Source organism: Triplophysa dalaica, chromosome 14, assembly GCF_015846415.1.
Source record: "Triplophysa dalaica isolate WHDGS20190420 chromosome 14, ASM1584641v1, whole genome shotgun sequence".
Classification (NCBI taxonomy): Eukaryota; Metazoa; Chordata; class Actinopteri; order Cypriniformes; family Nemacheilidae; genus Triplophysa; species Triplophysa dalaica.
The window spans coordinates 16,326,104-16,348,510 of NC_079555.1; the positions used below are offsets into that span (position 1 = coordinate 16,326,104).

General features: G+C 38.2%; 1 protein-coding gene across 2 annotated transcripts in view; it reads left to right on the forward strand.

Annotated features, from left to right (window-relative positions):
* aplp2 (amyloid beta (A4) precursor-like protein 2) overlaps positions 1-22,407 on the forward strand; it is a 72,690-nt gene that overhangs the window by 36,814 nt on the left and 13,469 nt on the right. For both annotated transcript variants that reach the window (XM_056765715.1, XM_056765716.1), the window contains exons 4-11: positions 4,811-4,923; positions 8,679-8,914; positions 10,020-10,228; positions 10,873-11,040; positions 12,662-12,795; positions 14,533-14,607; positions 14,962-15,120; positions 15,815-15,943. In XM_056765715.1, the coding sequence (XP_056621693.1) occupies positions 4,811-4,923; positions 8,679-8,914; positions 10,020-10,228; positions 10,873-11,040; positions 12,662-12,795; positions 14,533-14,607; positions 14,962-15,120; positions 15,815-15,943 (1,223 nt within the window). The remainder of the gene's footprint in view (positions 1-4,810; positions 4,924-8,678; positions 8,915-10,019; positions 10,229-10,872; positions 11,041-12,661; positions 12,796-14,532; positions 14,608-14,961; positions 15,121-15,814; positions 15,944-22,407) is intronic.

Below are 22,407 nucleotides of genomic sequence, written 5' to 3' on the forward strand. Positions count from 1 at the left end.
GCATGCAGTCATCCTTGTTTATGTTGTTGCGGTCAAAACGGACAATTGACCGTGATCCAGTCGAGCATACCTGATCATTATCCAATCAGAAAGTGGTGTTTTTACAAACTGTATATCCTCATAAAACAAGTTTGGATCTTGGATCTTTTTCTCTGTGCAGGATTTAAAATTGAATCTTGAAGAGTGAACATTGCTGGACAGCAAACCTTTATGTGAAACTCTAGGGATTCTTTCAAAAACTATCTAATGCGAAGGGTAAACAGGGCACGTAACTCATTCAGCATCAACGATCAAGAATGCCTCAAATTGTGCATCTTCGGCTTAGGGTTGTTCTGATTGACGATACTATTGTGTTTCGACGATCCTCAGACCCATCGGCGATAGCTGATTCCCTAAACAATTGTTGGCTGTTTGCAAAAATATGTTGAGAATCAATATTACCAGCATGCATTGCGGATTTTCATGCAAGAGGGCAAAGGCTTTACCTCGTGCCAGAGACAGTTTATAATGTTGAGTTTTCAGTGCAAGAGCGAGGTTTTGATACCCGCGGCTCGCGCTTTTCCACACAGGAAGTACTATGCGTGTTTAAAACCAGTGCATGAGTTGTTTCAATTAATAACAGCGCATAAGGCATCAATGAAGCATTTGGATGAATGATATTGACTTATAGCAATAATTTACTTTCTCTCGTTTAAAAGGTTGCAGTGGTACCTTTTAAATGTTTTGCCAGCTGCACTGAGCTTAAACTCTGATAGAATGCTAATTTCAGCCACTCATGAGCATTTTCAAGACACATAAGCTTCTGTTTTTGTCAACAGATCCAGTTTGTCATGGATAAATGCGTAATTGCCCCGCCCCTCGATACTATGGCGTATCGCCGATCCACAGGCTGGCGATAGAACGATCTGACTATAGAGAAAATCGCCCAACACTACTTCCCCTGTTGCTTTGCTACAGAAGACTTTGATTCTCATCCGTGAAATAAAGAGGTCAACTTTTTGAAATGTGGAGGAGGGACATGAGCCATATCTAAGGTCCAGTATTTTAGGACTGATTCGCGCTAGTGATCAGACACCCAGAACACATATTGGCAGACGCATAGCAACATCCTGAGCGATTGACCTAAAATCTCTCCAGATTTTAACCATCCTTTATACATTTTATATTTTTCTTCTGTTCTAGATTCTAGAAGGATTATGAAGGTTTACCCCAATTTAGAAGTATGATCTGGATAGAACATGTCCACTATGAAATGGACACAAATAAATGCGATTGTGCTACCACACAATTTTGTCACCTCTGGTTTACCACACCTTGCATATGTTTTTTATATGTTTAGTTTAGTAAGTCATTCCCATGTTAAGTCATGTGCAATCATGTCAGGGGGACTGTTTCATCATACACGCCTGTGTTGCATGATGTCGCCATTTTTGTAATAATTTTGCGCTTTGCATCACTTGTGAGGGTGAAATTGCCCATTGGTTCCATCTTTGGTCCATATTTTCACATTGTAAAGAATTTTCAATGACGATATTCTGTAACTTTAAATCCTTACAAAATTAACACCAGAATAATATGGTAATAATAATAAATTACCAGTTTATTTTTCTTTATTTTACGGACAATTCCATTAATGCTAAAATTTAATTTAATGCAGTGCAAAACTTAAAATAGAGGTAAAACAACTAAAAATATTATAAATAGTATATTTTGCTCTATTTTTACAGAGATTTTGTATTAAGTGTATATAGACTGTATTTATGTTTAACAACTTCTATGCGCGTTAACATACCTTAACTTTACAAATATATTCTTTCTCCATGTTTTGGTATTAATGCAAATTCTTCTGGTATATTGTAATTTTAAGTTTGTCCTGACGACAATATTTAAAATAATATACCTAACTTAGCAATATACTTAAATTGAATAATGGACCGTCTCTGACAACACAGTCAGTCATTTTCATCAGTGTACATTTACATACAAAGAAAAAAAGTCTGTAATACCATGTATCATCATAATACCATAAACTGTCTTTACTTTTTTCCCTCAAGTACAACTATTATATTTTTTTAAAATGATGTTATGTAAAGTTGCTTTGCAACAGTGAAATTGTGAGAAGTGCTATATAAATAAAATGGAATTGAATTTAATCTCAATATCTGATATTCAATATGTTGCCCAACTCTGCAGGCACTCGTTTTCTTAAAAATCTACTTTAGTATTTCATCATGCACTCATTTATATTTAAAGCCGTGTTCTCCTGGTGATCTGAATAGAGAGCAAGTCATGGACTGCAGTAATTACTCTCCAAGAGAGTTTTAAGAGGCGTTCTGGTCAAGATATAGCGGAGCTCATATTCGATCATTAGCTCTTCACTTTCAAGCACCGGCTCGCTTTTTTCAGTTCGGGCTGAGGTTAATTCCTAATGGGCCGTCAGCAGATGTGTTCTAGCATTTTGTTTGGTTTGGTTTAGTGCTGACCGCTTCTCTCTCTAGCCCTAATAGGCCTGAATGATACAAACACGGTGTAGCGCTGAGATAAACTGCTCTTTAGCGGCGCGGATTGTGCTACATCAACAGCAGTTCTGCTCCACAAAAACATCAGCAATGTTCAGCTCCAAAGGTTAAGCTGGTTCATCTCCTGAAAATGGATGGATGGATGCAGACGGATTCCTGCGTGACTCAGCGTTTAACGGATATAGCCGGAGATAAAAAAATTCAGAGGAAGATTATACTGCATTTTATGTGTAATAGATATAAATCTTTGATGCAAGACTGGGACTGAGCAGAGCAACTGTGCTATAAACTAAAAAGTCGTACTCTTCTTCCCTGTGTGTGTCGTTCTTCTTATGTTTTTTTCTCCCTTTGTGACCGTTACCGACTATAATGCTTTTCTTTTCATTGTTGGATCACCTGAGAGAGCTTGATCGTGGCGTGCGCCCGCAATTTGCCATCACATGTCGAGCGCTTTCCGTCTGAGAAATCCACGCGCGGTTATTTAATAAAAAATGGAAAAGAATACCCAAATGAGTCATTCCACATAGCGTCCTGCTTTTATCCGCGTGTGAAAGCGCTTTTATGTTTTTGCTTTCATCCAAGTCAGGCTTTTTTTTATCTGACCTGAATGTATTAAATATTACAGAAAAGTTATTGTAAAAATGTCCTATTAACTCAGCCGTAGACTGTATTGCCGCATGTGGAGCTCCAGAATAGACGAAAACACCATCAAAAGTAGTTCAGACTCTTTCTGGATAGTTAAATAAATATTTTATTTATGCAAGTTAGCCACATTCACTGAGGAAAGCTAGGATCGCATTAATGTCATGTGTAAACAACGCTGTTTGAGATGTTTATGGTAGTATAATACAGGTTTTTTCCAGCAATGGCAGAATATTCCCGCTCTCATAACACGATATCAATGAGACCTTGTTTATTCCAGCCGCACAGCCTCGCAGAAACTGCCAGGATTTATTTTTCACTTGTTCTGCTGTAGCTGGAAACAAATTATGTTATTATTGCTGAATCACACGCACTGTTTTTCCGTCGAGCCGACTGTGTTACAGGAATATTCCTAGTTTGATACGAGCCGTATTGACGGCACCTGTGACTTTCTGTCCATTACCACGGAAATAATTCGGCATGTAAAAACGAGCAAATAGAATTTACAGTAATGGGCTTACAATGGAAATCTATGTAAGGCACCAGGATATTTGATGAAGAATACGCTGAAGATTCCTGCGGACCTATCACACTATGTTTAAAAATAACTATCTTAGGCTTGTAAACCTGCTGATAACTTGTACAGGATACTGTATCTGCAAGGATACTGGAAAGAACATGTTGACATAAAGAAAAACCCAAACACAGGATTTAAGTTATCGTGACATGGAACAGTTTGTCTTGCCATTTAGCGCAAACTACAATAATTTTAAGCCCTTGAACAGAAAACAAATATATGAAGATTTTGTTGATTTTATATCGTATCTGTTGTTCGTGGTCATCTGCAGACGTGTTGATGTGTTTTGGGTTTGGGTTTGACAGTGTGTGATGAGTCATCGATGCAAGGAAAGGCTTGTTTGGTTTGTATGAATAAGATCTCTCAGCTGATCTATTGAATTATGTAAGGGGTTTAGTTGATTTGGGCCCCGAGGGCCCACGGGCCTGTTTCCAGCAGGAATGCGTGTGCGTTTCGAGTGCGTGCAGGGTGAGCGAGCCGTGGTTCGAAGAACAGCTGTGTTCTCTGCTATTTCCAGCTCTTTCCTCCAAACCCTCTCATTTTCCAAAACACTGCCCTTTTCTTTCCCTGCCCTCCTCTCTCTCTCTCTCTCTCTCTCTCTCTCTCCCCCAGACTCCGAGGTCAGATTGGCCTCCCAGCTGTCATGAAATCAGCTATGTAATAACTCTCCTGCATATGTCACACAATCCCAGACTGGCCCTCTGAGCTCCTCAGCCGTCACTCGCTCAGAAACGCCCATTGCTGTTTACTTTTATTTAAATATGAATCCTAAAGAGTTTGAATTCTGTGCTACAACTGTCTATAATGGAATTGCAATACGAGACGTCTCTCTCTCTTTGTGTGATGGGCTTTATGAATCTGATCTTTGTTCCGTCTCCTGATACTGACCAGATGTCTGTTCAGATGTCACTCGCCCTATTTGTAATACGCTCATTATAAAATTCAAAAGGCCATGTGTTGATGGCCGTAAATTAGCAATTTGCTTTGGTGTTCTGCATTGTTCTTGCAAATCAGCTTGACGGTAGAGACGTACCTTTGCTCATGGCGTATGTGTTGTTTTTGTTTGTTTCAGTTGGTGAATTCGTGAGCGACGTCCTCCTGGTGCCAGAGAAGTGTAAATTCTTCCACAAGGAGCATATGGATAAGTGCGTGAGTCACCAGCAGTTGCACGGTGTAGCTAAAGAGGTAAGACGAAAACTGTCACAGTTTGTTATTGTACATACCACTAAAATACATCTAACTAGGGATGGGTATCGTTAAGATTTTATCAATACTGTTTATTGATACTGGTTCTTCTCAATATCGTTATCGATACTACGCTCTATAATTTGATTCAAAAACACATGATGGGAAAAGATGTGAAACATTTTATGTTTCTTTATTACAGCTGAGCTTTAGAACTGCTGTTTACAAATGCTTCGGAGCAAACCGAAAACGCCACATAACATGTGTGTTACTTAGCATACCACTTACGGCATGTGCATAGGAGCACATCATAATGTAATTTAACATATTTACTTTACATCACTATGGTTATTTGTCTGTTAGACCGTATTTCTTTTTTCCTTTGTGGTTTTAGATCTTCATAAGTTAAGTACTATTTTCTAAAAAAGCCTTTTTTTATTATATGTACTATTTACATTGCACATTTTCTTCAATTTACTAAAGTAATTAAATATACCCCCTGGCCGAATTATTTAAAACAATATTATAACTTGTTCTCAAATAAAGGACTTTTATTTTGACGGGTTGCCGCAAAGGGGTGTTTGACGGAAGCTACCGGACGCTGAAAGCTCCTCAAGCACAACCATTACATTCTTTCACTCATAAACATGCAAAATAAGAAGATTACAAAAACATCGCGTAAATCATGTGGTCCTAGATATCACACATACGCAGAGCAAACTTTGGCCATCTTTCTGGGATGGAAAATGACAATCAGCAGCCTCTAATTCGCCATTTAACACCCGAATACACAGGGATAAAACAACACAAGTATCGATAACAGTATCTTTTGTCATGAAGCTAATTGATAGTCTGGTATCGACCCAATTATGTAACGTTACCGGTCAAAAAAGTAACGGTTCTCGGTACCCATCTCTACATATAACACAATAATACTGTATCTAAACCAGAAACGGAGCAACAGCTTTCACAGATAATGGATGTTAACAAGATGCACCAAAGACATTACCATAAATAGGGAAGGAAGGCAACTCTCAATATGGTTGTGTTCTACCGTGTTTTGATTTCTAATGTGTATATGCCCTTATTCTGCCTGATGTATGCTGGAGTCCTCACATTTCCCTCGATAATCAAATCAGATTCTGCTGTAATGCTGCTGATCTCCAGACCTCTCCCACCACACACATGCACACTCCTGCATCGCTCGCCAAATGCCCTTCTGAACCGATCGTTTTGCACTCTCGTCTCATTATTGTTGTCTCCCTTTCTCATTTCATTATCTGTATATTAAATTCAGAATTACTTCAGTCTTATTTGACCTTTTCTAATTGCTCGTTCTTGCACGTACACCCCTTCACGTGTGATTCAGATTGAGTCATCTGCATATTCAACTGTTTCACATAAACCTTAATGTTTGGGGAATGAAAACCATGTTTATTTGCTGGAGTGAATTCCGTTGCGTTAATGTTTTTGTTTTATGGACTTAAGGAGTAATAGCACTACCCTGAACCATAGTGATGCTTACACGGCTGCTTTTACTCCTTAATGTTGACAGTGATATGTTTGGTGCTCAGTGGCGGCTCCAGACAATTTTGATTGGGGGGGCAATGGGGGGTCCTGGTCATTTCAAGGGGGGTCTCATGAAAACCAAAAAAAAAATACAATGGACACGGCTAATAACTGCATATTACTGCTACTAAACAAATAAAACCAGATCGATGCACACTGTGAAAAAAAATGACGACAGGCAAAACAAAAAGCCGCTTCTTTTGACAGAATATTCAAGCCACTGGTACTGTTTGAACCTCGAGTAACTAACACCTTTGGATGCTAGCTGCCCCTGCGATCCAAAAGAACGACACGGTTATGATTTTAATTAAGCTGTCTTGGTTGCTCGGCTGGGCCATGGCTTAAATCCCCCGTTAAATCCTTTCCATTTCAAATAACGTATGTGCAACATTAAGTGCATAATGAAAAAAATAAAAATTCAATTATATCAATTACATTTGTATTCATAAAAGGAACTCCCAAATTTAATTGATATTATTGAATTTTTATTTTCATTTTGCACTTAATGTTGCACATATTTATTTGAAATCTAGATACACGATTGCATTGTCAATTTACATACTGCATTGCCATTTTGCATATTACATTGCAAATTGAATTTTACAACACACGCTTCCATATGCGAGTTGCTCCGGTCCCACCTCCTCATCCTCCAATTCCTCGGTGTCCTCTATTTCTAATTCTAGGATCAAGCAGGGCTCGCCCTCCACTGCAACGGGTATATTTTCAGTCCTATTTCCGCTGCTGTCAATTTGTTTTTAGGTATGACGAAGCGATCCATTTTTAGCTTAAAGATATAAAGTTCGTTGCAGCACTTACGGGCTCGCGGCAGCGCCTTGAACGCAATGACGCAAGGCGCAGCGGCAGCAACGTTCATGGGGCGTCGCAGTGATTCTTATGTTTATATTTTTTTATATGTCGAATAAATTATGAATTATTATTGTTCTGCATAGTTTGAAGAGGACCATTGTTAAATCTTTATCCCGGATATATATATTTAATATATATTAAATATTTTTTAATCAGGGAGGGGGTGGGGGGTCAAATGGGGGGTCAAGGCGTTTTTTGGGCGGGTCTTGAGACCCCCCAAGACCCCCCCTGGCGCCGACGGTGTTGGTGCTGCCTGACTGTTAGTGTTCCAGCAAATATTAATTTACTAAAAGAAGTAACTTTTACTGACAGGTAAACACAGTTTTGAGCATTATTACAAAAAGGTGTTAGTTTTACAATGGTTACGGTAATGAGACTGTCAACCCGATATCATGTTAATCAAGTTATGGTGTCTAAGCAAGTTTTGTTAATCATTTAACATTAGACCGTATTGAATTGTGTTTCAAAAAATTATAAATGTAACAATTTTTCAAATTGAAAAACTACCTGTATTAGTAATGAGAATGAAAGTGTTGTTAATGTAAATATCATTGTGCCTGTATTATACATGGATATTCTGTCAATGATTTTTTGTCATTGAGGAACATCTGGAAGAACATCCAAAAATTGTAGAATATTTAAATTGTACTTACATTTTTCATTAAAACATATAAGGCACATGTTATGGTAATGATAATTTCAGCAGGTAAGAGAAATAAAAATACAAAAATAATTCATGCATATATACATATTATGCTTTGTGAATGGTAGAGAAGACAATTAGGTAACAGAATTACGTATTGTATAATTAAATCTTTACAGAAAGATGTTTCTGTGTTTATGCTGGGTGGTATGAATAAGATTTCTTAAGCTCTCTCTCTCGTTCTCTCTCTCTCTCGTTCTCTCGTTCTCTCTCTCTCTCGTTCTCTCGTTCTCTCTCTCGTCTCTCGTTCTCTCTCTCGTTCTCTCTCTCGTTCTCTCTCTCGTTCTCTCTCTCGTTCTCTCTCTCGTTCTCTCGTTCTCTCGTTCTCTCGTTCTCTCTCTCGTTCTCTCTCTCGTTCTCTCTCTCTCTCTCTCTCGTTCTCTCGCTCTCTCTCTCTCTCGTTCTCTCTCTCTCTCTCTCTCTCGTTCTCTCTCTCTCTCGTTCTCTCTCTCTCTCTCTCTCTCTCTCGTTCTGTTTCGTGGTCAGGACCAAATGAGCAGTTTGTGGATGTTCACAACCCTCTCCTTTTGTGAAGTGTCTTCTGGTCATTAAACCATTTCATCTCGAAAAAAGATTTCATGGTGTCTCTCTCTCTCCCTCTCTCTCTCCTTAGGCCTGCTCTAAGGAAAAAACGGTCTTGCACAGCTATGGCATGTTGCTGCCCTGTGGCATCGATAAGTTCCACGGCACGGAGTACGTCTGCTGCCCGTCTACCCGACCTGAGGAGCCCACACCCCCAGTCTTGCCCTCTAAGGAAGTAGATGACGAGGATGAGGAACATGATCTAAATGTTGGTGATGATGATGATGAGAATGATGATGATGAGAATGATGAAGCAATAGAGAAAAGGTAAGGTTGTGTTTATGTGGATACACCATTTCACATTTTTTCATGACCAACAGCCGAAACTCATTAATTACACATGAATTGATCACTGATACGATTAAACGGTTAACCTACATTTTAATTAAATTGGAATAGACGTGTCTGTGAGCAACCTATCAATGTCATATGTTTTATAATGTGTATATATTTTTTTTACATAATATTTGCAAAAAACTGAGACGTAATTAATAACATCCATTTAACTGTATCACAGTTTAAAATGTGCAGTTTTATACATTTTCGATACGTCTCACATTTACTGAAATTTCATTATCTGCCTCTTATCGGCCACAGTGCCTTTTTAATATTGTACATCGTAAAAAATTGAGGTCAACCGCTAATTTGAACTACTTTTTAAACAAATATATTAACAAATAGTATTAACTAGTCAAAATGAATTGTTAAATGGTTCATTATTTTCATCAGAATATACATTAATGCTTGCACAGTTTTCATGTTATTGACTTTTGTTTTACATTATTACCAAGAAACAATACAATGCAATATTACATTTTGAATGTTTATATAAACAAGTGAAACCCTTCGACATGCCTTTTTTTTACAATTTAAGGTTCATGTGTATTTTGTTTTCAAAACTTATCCGTTTTTATTAGTCAGTCACCTAATTGAATTAGTCAATAAATTAGCTGTAAACATCAGTTTCAATGATGGTCAGATAAAAGACTCTCCTGACGTTCCCCAAAGAATGATGTATTAGTCTGACTGTGAGCTGTCGTATCTCATCACAGCTCACCGAGTTGTAGTTGAAAAACGTTGTGTGTGTTTGTTCACAGTGTGTGTTTGTTGAATTTGGTTGACCATCTGGATCATTTTGAATGCCATGCCTTTGACCTCTGACAGCTGCTCGATTCGCTTCCATAAATCATAAAACCTCCAAACTGTTTTCCTCCCCTCCGCCTGTTTCCTCTGTTTTCCTTCCTTTTCGCCTTGCTCTTGCCTATCCTTCCTTTTTACCTGACTTAGCCCTTTGTGTTGCAAATTAAATGAAATGTCTGTTGCACTGGACAAAATGAAAACCGAAAAATAAATTATGTTGTTTTTACATCAGCGAGCCTGCCGTGATCAAGCCGCGCACTCGGGAAGACACAGCTGATGATGATGACGACGAGGAGGAGGATGACGGCGAAGAGGCAGACTACCATTACGTGTACGATGAGGAAGAAGATGACCGTGATAGTAAGGAGGACAACGTAAAGGAAGAGAATGCCGCCGTCCCCGAGAGCCAGAACGAGGAAAAAACTCCACAGGAGGAGGAAGGTTAGTACAACACGGTTTCCTTTTTCCTTTTGTCCACTTATAGCCGCTCCTTTAAAGCGAATGTCTGGAACAGTTCAGCCTAGAGGTTTATGGGTATTGACTTTCCATGTTATTTGTGAATGCGAGGATAAATTGTATCTTTTGGCATTGTTGGACATGCTACAGAGTGCAACAGCAGGGCTCGGGAGGTAAAAATCCCATTTGTTTTCTCTGTAATGTAATTGATTTTAATCAATAGCGAATAAACCTTTCGAGATTACTAGCGATGTTTATTGCCTCTGTGGAAGCTACAGACTTATTAACTTGAATTAAAAGAGCGTGTTTAGTAGCTGAATTCCTTGTGTACTACACTACCCATAATCCTCAGGGACAGATCCACAAATCAGAGAACGATAGTTTTATAATTAAAAACATAATTTTTTTGTCATTTTGAGCTTTTAATAAAATTTTGGAAAGTATTAGTGCTACTTTTTTAACATGTTTTTCAATACTCAAGGAGTAAATACATACGGAAAATACTTTTGAAACCCAAACCGCTGGAATAGTCGACGGTCACTGTTGCGCTCTGTAGTTCAAGGGCTTTACTGTTTGCTGCCCCCGGTGGCTGGAGGCTCTAACTACGCCTCCTCCTCGTCCTGTAATAGCTGTGTGTTCTCTGGAGGCGGAGACCGGCCCCTGCCGCGCCTCTATGCCACGCTGGTTCTTCGACATGAAGCAGGGGAAGTGTGTGCGCTTCATCTACGGAGGCTGCGCCGGCAACCGCAACAATTTCGACTCGGAGGAGTACTGCATGGCCGTGTGCAATCGTCTGAGTAAGTCGCCGAGGACTCCACCCTCTTCTGCCACGCTGTGCTCCTCCCCTTCTCTGTCTCTCACAGTGTTAACTCCACACTAACTGTGACATTTAAAACGGTGTTACGCATCAAACGCTTTGACAGAAATGAGCAATTTAATGCAGTTTTGTGTATATACAATAAAAATTGAGCTCGATTAGAAAGTGTTTGTTCTGAACATAACCTTGTGAAAGGAAAGATCTGATTGGATGAGACGTGTTTAAATTTTTGTAGAGTTATTATTTGGTGAATCACACATTTTATATTCATCCGCTAAAAACTGCAATGTTGCTGAGCTACTTTAACATATATTAACAGTACTTTCATATTAAAGGGATAGTTCACCCAAAAATTGTGCTCAAGTTATTCCAAACCGGACTTAATTTCTTCTCCAGAACACAAAAGAAGATATTTTGAAGAATGTTCAACTTTCAACCCCATTGACTTTCATTATATGGACCCAAAATCTCTGAGACACTTCTCAAAATATTTTCTTTAGCGTTTCACAGAAGAAAGAGTCTTATATAACATAATTTTATTTTAGGTTGAACTATCCCTTTTTTAAGTCGCTGTCAAAGATTTGACTGTGGTAAAGATGTTTTTTCAGTCACTTCCTTCTTGCTCAATCTTTGCTGCTTTTCTTCTTCTTTCTAGTTGGTTAATATTCACGATTCATGTGGGAGCAGACGCCTGTATCCTCCATTGCTTCCGGCAACAGTAAATGATTGATTTAACATGATGTTTTTCCCATGTTATCTTAAACGCTAACGACAGCTTGTGTCGTTCTTGTCATCGTCCGCTGCTGATGTCCCCTTTTTATGCACTGCATTATGGGTAATCCAGTCAGTCTTGTCTTCCGTATCCAGACGAAGTCTGAATTTAGCTCGTATCTTGATCACGGTGTGGAGTGCCGTGCCGTACATTTTGAGATAAATGCAAAAGAGAGCAATTTTGTCAGAAGAGAGCTATTCATAGGGAAGGATGAAAGGAATAAGACGTGAAGGATTGTCTGATTCTTTTACAATCATAGGGAGTTATGAAACCGGCTGTGGGAAATTTATTCTTCACTTTGGTCTGCTTTGGTTTTTGGTCTGTGTTGTCTAATGCTCCCCTTTGCTCCCTGACCTGTCTCTCTGTGTGACGTCTGTCTGTAAACGCACGTTTGGTTACAAAACTTAGTCATCTCCCCTGCTCCCTAAGGTCCTAACCATCATGAAATAACCTCCTCTGTAACTAAATAAAAATGCCTGTGTCTAGTAGAAACTTCATAAATGATCAAAGAGTAGCGGTCATCTTCTGACTGTTCTCTGCTTATTATTCAAAATATAACATCACCAAATTAATATTCATGAACCGAGTTGATCCAGTTGGACCAATGCAAGGGTAGGCAGCTCACTACACTCTTAAAAATAAAGGTGCTTAAAAGGTTCTTCACAGCGATGCCACAGCCTCTTTCTTGTTCCTTTGTAAAACAGAAAGGTTCCTCGGATGTTAAAGGTTCTTTATGGAAACCAAAAGGTTCTTCTATGGCATAAAATAACCTTTTGCACCTGTAGGTTTAGGTTAGTTGTTTATATTCTCTCTTTTGTCTCATCCTCAGCCGTACCGCCCACCCCTCCACCCACAGATGATGTGGATGTGTACTTCGAGACCCCAGCCGATGATAAAGAGCACAGCCGCTTCCAGAAGGCAAAAGAGCAACTGGAGATCAGGCATCGCAACCGCATGGAGAGGGTGAGAGATGTCACATCTTGCGTTTTGCAGATGGCTGGCTGGAATTGATCATTTGCATGAAAGCAAAGTTGACGCTTTTTGCTTCTGGGCAATTCCATGAAAATGTCAACCTTAACACGAAAGAATTAAGTTTTTTAACAAACGGTTTTTACTATGTTAGCAGCACAGATATTAACATTTGGTGGTTCATGTGAGATCTCTATATTTAAATTTGTAAAGCTTTTGTTTTATTTTTGGTGCATGATTTTTTATATTCAGGTATGTGCCATTTAATAAGGATAATAAGGATCGTCACATCCATAACGCTACATATTTAAATTAAAATAGTTACTATTTTATGTTTTATAAAGAGGCATCTCTTCTCCATTCATTGGGTATTATTGCTTCAGGATTGTGCATTTTATTTCACAGAAATCCTACAAAGTTTGTCGTCTCCCAAAAGACGCATCCTTTTTTTGTCACATCCATAACACGTTTATTTCCCTTTTTTAAATAGAAAATGTGATCATAGACATTTTTACGTTTAGACTCTTGAGTAAAATATGAACAGATGGTACAATATATTCGTAACAAATTCATTCTCTGAGCATTTTTATGTCACTTCCATAACGCATCATGTCCTGTCCAAAACGTTGGAATTGCCCTTCTTTAAATACATATGTTGGTTTTATTGTGCAAAGTTATTCTAATAGACAATGTGTGTCTTCAGGGTCAAACATTAAAATATAATAACTAACTTGGCCTCAGGAACAACTTTGAACAGGAAACAACCAAGTCAACAAATTCTTACTTTTTAACCCAAGCATGCAACCTCAGTCATATAAAGGGTGTATAAAATTCCATGTCTGATCAATTTGTGATGAAGAGAATAAGTCTTGTCAAACTTGATGTTTGTCAGTTCACATCTATGGATCGATAGTTCATGAAGACGGATGGGTTTTAAGAGGATTTTATGTACTTGACCATAGCTATAGTAGATGCCAAAAGTGATGTTCGGGAGGGCCTATTTGTACAATATTTATTTCTAAGGCTGGATAAAAGCAATCGAAATATGATGTGATTTGTACAAAAATGCTTAACTTTACTATATATTGGACAATATTATTTTGGTAAAAAGTCATATCTGAGAATATGGGTTTTATTTGAATCCACAAAAAATGCATAGAAAAAGCCTTCGGTTATTAAGCAAACATTGACTACAAGTTTATGTATTAAATATTTGTTGAACCTCTCTTGTAGTAATGTTTTGTAGCCATTCTCCTGAGCTTAGGAGTCTTTATAAACTTTACGGTGTCATTTTATTGCCAAGCCTCCTTTAGTTCCTGAAATTATTGGAGCTAAGCTTCGTTTACACACCAGACAACAATGCAACATGAATACACAATTTGCAATGCATATTGAAAAATAGATTTGAACAAAAATTAGACGTCTGTTGTCCCAAGATGGATATAATGTTTTGGCTGGGGTTGTGAGTCTTTTTAAAATTGATTTGTTCTCTGTTATTCATTGGCATAGCTATTAAAAGCAAGAGTCTGCTTATTGACAAGCTTATCACCGAAAATATGTCACATGGGCTTTTGGGTAGTAAGTCAAGCTCGACAACAAGGGTGCTTTTAGGTGCATCGGGGGTGCTCTTGAGCACTCTTTTGAAATGCCAAAATACCAAAGATCTACATCATGTGACCATTAATTACCACCATTCGGTCTTCTCACTTTTGTTACCCGTGCTGTGTCCAGGTGAGGAAGGAATGGGAGGAGGCCGAGAGTCAGGCCAGGAGTCTGCCCAAAGCTGAGAGACAGACACTGATTCAGGTAACCTTCATTCCCACACTTGTGTTGTAACTGTTTTTCAGGGGTTTTGGGATTTGTTTTGTGAAGTGAAGCTTGTTAAGATGGGCGTCGCTATTGCTATTGCTCATGCTCCAAACCCCTAAACCTTGATATTTACCGTTGCCATGTTACTTGTCCTGCACTGTTTGTGCCACAGACATGATGGTTTCAGAAGAGGCATGCTAATACTAATAATTGCTTATAAGCCGAGTTTGGGCTATTGATGACATTCGCAACTGCATAGCAACGTCCTGTCCGATTCCCATCAACACCAGGGTGTCATGTTTGTGAGTCTCGCAGTTTCTTCAGGAAAGGTAAAGATTGTTTTCTCTGCAGCACTTCCAGGCTACGGTGGAGTCTCTGGAGGAGGAGGCAGCCAGTGAGAAACAGCAGCTTGTGGAGACGCACCTCGCTCGGGTGGAGGCCATGCTGAACGACCGACGCCGTCTCACCCTGGAGAACTACCTAGCCGCCCTGCAGGCCGACCCACCGAGGGTGAGGCGTCGACACACGCAGTGACCTAATGTTTGCTTTTGGAGGGTGCTAGCGTTACCAAATCCCTCCCAGTATACAAACCTTTTCAATCATTGCGGATCATGAATGATCATGTGATAAATGTTTGCTAAATTGAACACAATCACATCGAGACGAAATAATTTATCTGGGCGTGCCAATGTGTTTTGTTTGAGCATTTTTGTTTCGGCAAATTTACATTTTGCTCTACATTAATATAAGGATAACAAGTGTTATAAAAAAACCTTTTTTGACTCATGACTGATTTTAAGTACTTTGGAGTTTATCTCATCTGCTTAAAACCGGATTACTCCCCTCATACTTCAGTCTCTGATGGACGATGGTTCCTCGCTGCAGTGTGATTGAATGATCTGAGATTACCTGTGCTCTATTATCCTGCTAAACGCTCGTAATAGGGATGGCTGCCTCACTTACTTAAGATATTAATTTGTCTCGGGCACATACATAATGCTTAATCCACCCAAATGAGTTCCACGAAAAGACAAGACATGCAGGTGCTCAGGATCTCTGCTAATCCCCTTATGTTCGCTTTCCTGTGGATTTTGCACGTTTTTGATCCTTGCACTGATTCACGGATCGCGAGGAAACGTCTATTTGACTCTCCTAGCCTTTTATTTTGCCTCTTCTGTGGTCAATTTATCTCCTCTCTCGGCAGCCTCACCGTATCCTGCTGGCTCTGAAGAGGTACGTACGTGCGGAGAATAAGGATCGGCAGCACACCGTTCGCCACTATCAGCATGTTCTGGCTGTGGACCCTGAGAAAGCCGCCCAGATGAAGTCACAGGTGAGTCCCGCACCATTGGCTTCCTCGTCACGCTGAATCGAATATTGTACATCATTCCGTTTTTGCCATCTTAAACACAGTGTTTGCCAATATACTGCGGCTTTTACAGTTGTTGTGTCAATATAATCGTTGTGTTAGGTTTTAAAAGGAAAGTGCTAGACATAGAAGAACAGGAAGATCACATGGTCGTGTTTAGAGCCGAATGGACTCGCGTTACAAAACGAAAGTGTTAAAATACAGGCTGTTTTTAAACAGGCACTCCCCTCGTCTTCCATCGGCTGGCCAACGGATGCCACCCCAAACTAACGCCATTGGCTGAGCTTGGGCCTTAGGTTGGTCAGGATGCTTAAATGAGTTTACACTGTTTTACAATTTCAATGTAGAAACACATATCAACTGGTTGTTGGAAGAAAACAACTCACCACTTTTCTCCTAATTGCAAAGCTTTAGCGCTGAAAAAATTCAAACGTATTATTTTATGATTTTTGTTGGTGTAGAAACTAGACGCTTGTGTTTCAGGTTTTTTCCTGTGGTCTTATCTCTTGTAAAATCCTTTCAACTTCTCGAGTAGAATTGCATGGCTGGATTCTCTTTTTTTAAGAGATTAGCACTGTGCTGCTCTTTTGTAAGATATAATACTTGCCGATTTGATCGGACGTAGCTTTAGCCAATGGCATGTCTCGAAACTTGCATTCATGACTGACCAGGACCAGGAGGTGTGCATAGATCCGAGAAACTTGACAACCAACCACACATTCACAGCAGTTTATATGGAGTCAATGCTATGACACATTTATTCGTAAAAGAAAATAAAGTTTTGCAAAAGAAAAAGGAAAATTTAGCAAAATAAATAAAATTGCAAACAAAAATAATGAATCTCAAAAAAAGATAAAGTGATGAGAGACTGAAAATTGAGATGAATAATCTTGTCTAAAGATTAATTCATAAATTGTGTTGACTGCTGCATTTGTCTCAACCATTTAGCCAAAGTCAGATCTTCAGCTGTCCTGCTTACGATTCACCTAACACAGAGAAAAGACATGTGCTATCAGAATACTTATATTTCCAAAATGATTTCACAGTATATAACTTATGTAAGAAGGATAAACATTTTTTTAAAAGTAACATGAATAAATCACCTGTTTAAAACAGGAATCCACAGTTGTCAAACTTCTTAGCTGAATGAAGGTTTGGTTTCCACTGTGAGAAATACCCATCTCTTCCAAGTTCATCCCCAACACAAGCTTACAACTCTGAAATATTAATAAATGAACCTAAATACATGTACCACATTCTGCTTAGGAAACATAAAGATAATGTGCATGAAAATATTTGAGAAAAATGGTTTATAGGAGTTTCTGAACCAGTAGAAGTATGATTGATACAATTTCACCTGATATGTATAAGCTTAACATTTACAAAATTATTAGAGCCTCATGAATTATATAACCATGGAGTAACCATTAAAAACATTTAGGTGTACCAGTGTGGTGTATCAGTTTGCAGGCACCTCAGCAGGGCTGTTAAAATCGGGACTTTGATGCAGGACAAACAACCAATCAGGAGGCAGCTTCTAAATAGGATTTATTTTAAACCGAAAAAAGAATAAAAAACCCTTTTCCCAATACAAAGAACCATTTCAGCAGATTTTTTTTTCAGAAGACATGGTTCTAAATGGAACTTTTAGCATCATTATAGAACCTTTCAAGAACCATATTTTTTAGAGCGTAGCATGTTTTTCTGTCTCACATGCAGATGGTTCAGAGCATCTGTTCAGACAGAAGACGCGCTTTGCATGCATCGGTAAGTAATAAATGTGTGCAATATTCCTTTTGCATCCCGCAAAGTAGCAACATTTTGCATCCTGTAAAGTTATGATGTATATATTAATGTGTATACTTAATAAGGTTTGGTTTTGGGCTACAGGTGTCCTGGATTGGAAGAAATGGAAAGAAATATCCTCAATTGGCATCAGTCCTTCTGTTTAAACATTAAAATAAACTGGATTATAAACAGTTTGTAATGATACCTGTTTGAGGAGCAATGAATGCTTGTATCTTTTCTAATAGTTTATAACTAGTTTGTGTAGTGTACATCTCATTTGTCCTCAGTTTTAAAGATGGCTTCTTACAGTCACTGTACATGAGGACTATTAGAATATAATGCTAAAAGCTTATGCAGCAGTTTTGTACCGATGTCAGAACAAAACTTGGATGAATGATGACATGCTGTAGCTATAATGTTCTATCTGACTTTATTAAAGTTAATTTGATTCCATTCAAATTATTGTGGTGTGAAGTCTCAGAGGTTCGAACATACTGTTATTACGTTTTCTAAGTTTCTAAAGTGAGTAATGAAAAATCACTTCTTCGGTATAAAAGGAAAGATTTGAAAGGATCATAGCAATTTTATTAACAATATCAATTAACAAAGTATAAAGAAAAAAATCCAAAATTATTTATGTATAATGTACTATACCATAGAGCAGAGTTACAATCATTTCTCTGATCAGCTGCTAGCTTCCTACCTGATTTCTGTCCATGATCAGGATTGAAAACCACTGATGTAGAATTACCGTTAAACTGTCCTTTAGGATGTGATGATCTGATAGATTCTACTATCTTATTTTTGATCCAAAATGATACCATAGTGTTGTTCCATCTTGTTCATACGCCTTAAACTGATAGATCTAACTATCCAGACTAAGATGTCAGAGGGGAAGAACAGCAGGCAGGAGACGAAGTGATGTTATAAAGTAATAAAATGAGCAAAGTTTTTTTTGTATAGACAAAACATAACTGCGTTCAGAAGCCCATTCTAACTCTGTCTAGAGTTCACTCTATCTCCATCTAACACATTGGGCAGATTTTAATATTCCAACAAAGACAGTGGAAAATTACCACTTCACAACATTGTCTCGTGACGTTATAATGAACCTTGAGAATGAGACACTGCAAACTCGTATCTACTTGTGAAGACAATACAAATGCATTATCCGATAACACTTCAGTATAAGGGGCAATTCTCACTATTAACTAGTTGTTATTAGCATGCATATTATTGGCATATTGGCTGTTTATTAGTACTTATAAAACACATATTCTGCATGACCAGACTCTACATCCCTGATCCTACCCAATACTTTAACCTTACAACTACCTTACTTGCTGTTAATAAGCAACAAATTAACAGTTTATTGGGGGGAAAAGTAGTAGTATGGTCTGTTAATAGTGAGAAGTTCCCCTATTCTGAGGAGTGACCCAGCATCCAACAGAAAGTGGAATATAGCATTAGGAAAAGTAATACTAGATAGAAATGAATATAAAATATACCTAATAAAGTAAATATATAGCTAAATAAAGAATAAAATGATTAAGATCACAAATACAACTTCAGATTTTAAGAAACAATAAAACAGGAATAAAATGTATTAAAATGTGAGTGTATATTTAAAAAGAACAAGAACAAAAGAAAAAGAAATTAGAAATAAAAGTGCACAGCTAAACAATTGTGTTTTAAAAGTATCAGAATCACAACATCTTTATTGCCAAGTGTGCTTTCACACACAAGGAATTTTCTTTGGTGTTGGAAGCTTCTAGTACAGACATTCAATATAATAAGATTTACTGTCTAAAAGATTCTAAAATATGCATATATAATATAAAAGACTATTGTACATTGCTTAATGTTAAGCAATTCATCCTTGGTAAAAGTGATTAAAGAAGAGTGGCTCAAGACAGGAAAAACGAACAAAACAGACATAAGTACTAGAGAGCTCCAAACGGAGGCATACGCGGCGCCATCTTGGATCGTACCTATTACTGAAGCAGCTACTGTTGGTGAACATCTGATGTTTTCTGGATGCAGATTCCAGCTACGGGTGATGTAATGGCTAAACGCTGACTCACCTTGTTATCTCTAACAGACTTGATCCTGATGATCTGAGAAGTCTGTTCGGTTTATATTCAATAAGGATATCTGAAGTTGGGTCCTAGATTGAGTGATTTATAGACAAGCAAGTACTTTGAAGTTGATTCTAAAAGTAACTGGTAACCAGTGTAAGGACCTGAGGATTGGAGTGATATGCTCAGATATTTTGGTTCTGCTCAGAAACCTGGCAGCAGCATTCTGTATGAGCGGCAGCTGTCTGATGGTCTTTTTGGGAAGCCCTGTAAGGAGTCCATTACAGTAATACAGCCTGCTGGTGATGAAAGCATGAACTGGTTTCTTTAAATCTTGGTTTTAGACAAAACATCTGATTCTGGCTATGTTTCTGAGATGGTAGTAAGTCTCCCTTAAAGGTTTGACCCGAACCATTTAAGCCCCAACCCAGAAAGCCCTACTCAGTTTTGCCGCCTATGAAGGAGTATGGTGTGATCTACCGTGTCAAAGGCAGCACTGAGATCTAGTATTACCAGAATTGATATTTTGCCTGAATCAGAATTCAATCGGATATCATTTATTATCTTCATGAGCACTGTCTCTTTGGTGTGATGCTGACAGAAACCAGACTGATAATCGTCCAGTTAGCTATTTGAGCTATTTAAGAATTCGGTCGCTGAATGAAAACAACATTTTCAATGATCTTGCCTATACAAGGAAGATTTGATATCGGTCTGTAGTAAGACAGTAAGGTTTTGTCTAGATTGCTCTTTTTTAGAAGAGGTTTGACAACTGCAGTTTTTAGGGACTCTGGGAAAGTTCCTGAAAGCAGTGAGGTTGGAAACGTTACTCAAAAACATCTCTTTGAAAAGCTCGTTTGAAACCATGTTACATGGCCTTAGAAATGAACAGGTCAGATTCTGTTTCATACCGCGTACCAGCATAAGCATAAGGAGGATATTTCCAGGCTTAATCCTTTGTCCTCTTATTATCATTGTGTATCTGGCAAAACATATAAACGATTTCAAAGTAATGTTCAATAGCAAAGATGATGAACACTCAATGGAGCTACAAATGTAAAAACAACAGTGACAAAACCATGTTAATTTGGATTAAAGACCAAAAGAAATATAGATATAGTACACACAGTTAAAATTTTAACAGCTAAGAGTGGTGTACAACTTGACCCGTCAACAATTCTGATCTTCTTATTGTGACCTTAGTATCTCAAAACACCTCCCGTCTTGAAATGTAAACATCCTTGCAGAGTTTACAAAGTCTTGATAGCTTTTTGTCTCAAGGCCGTTACGATATCTTATCCCATCTGCAGGTGGTTTTGTCCCAATGCAGCATCCTTTAGCAAGGCTTGAATCTCTCTGATAAAACCTTCGAAAACAGTCTGTGAAAACAAGAAAAAGGAAAAGCAGACTCCATTCTTTTCAGAAAATATTTAAACCAGTTAAACCAGTGTTGAATTGGACCTGATTTCAACCTTTTTTGACTCCTTGTAGAGATTGATAGGAGACATAACTATGGTGACTAAGCTGTAGTCTGGTGTAAACTCATTTCCCACACCCCCCCACTATCTTCATCATGAGGTTGGTCCCCAAGTCACAAAAAGACAAGGTTCTTCTCATGACTCCATTCTACAGCATTCACCAATCTCCCTAGTTTTATTTGGGAGTATATGAGCTAATTTACTTTGATATTTGTCCATTTAGTCTTGCCTAATAATTTTACTCAGGAGGGTTAACCCAAAATAAACTACAAAAAGACCATTTGCCCTGGCACAGTATTAAGTCCTTTCCCTTGGTCAGTTTCCAAGCTTCCTGAACTTTTTTCTTAAGTCCCTGACAACATGTGATAACCTCAAAAGAACTCCCCCCAACAAGTTTATCCAATAAGTAGAAACTTCACAGAATCAACGCAAAGCAACTTCCTATGTCAGCCCTGTCAATCCAATCATTCATATCTAAAAAGAAGTGAAATTCCATAATTCTTAGAAAAAGGAAGTCACATTGTAATTCCCACACCCACTTTGTTATGGGCAAATGGATAACAATTATACGTTGTGTGCATGTGTACTGCTAACAAAACCTTGCATTAATCTCTAAGTTCTTTAACTTGATCAAACATTTGAAAACACATTAAGTACACAGAGTGAAGCAAAACACAACTTTTAACTTGTGAAATCAATCAACTACACATACCTGAGATCCTGCATGCAGCTACTCTTCCATGAAGATCGATCGACACATGCTGATGACGTAGCGAGGGAGGTATGCCTAAGCCTGTTGTACACGCCCCATTCCAAAAAAGTGAGGAAAAACCGAGGAGAAAACACACATTTGGTTGAAATGCAGAATTAAAGGGGCGGTGCAAATGTATTAGTAGGTATTGCAAAGGAAAAGAGGTGTTGTAAAGTCATTGCTGATGAAGTTTTTCTTTGCAAAAACTTACCTCTTAGTACTTCTTTTGTGCAAAACAATTTTTTTTCTCAATACCTAATTTTTCTTTTGTGATCCATTATTTTTGTATGCGATTTTATTTATTTTAACTCAACGTTGAAAATATATGTGGCA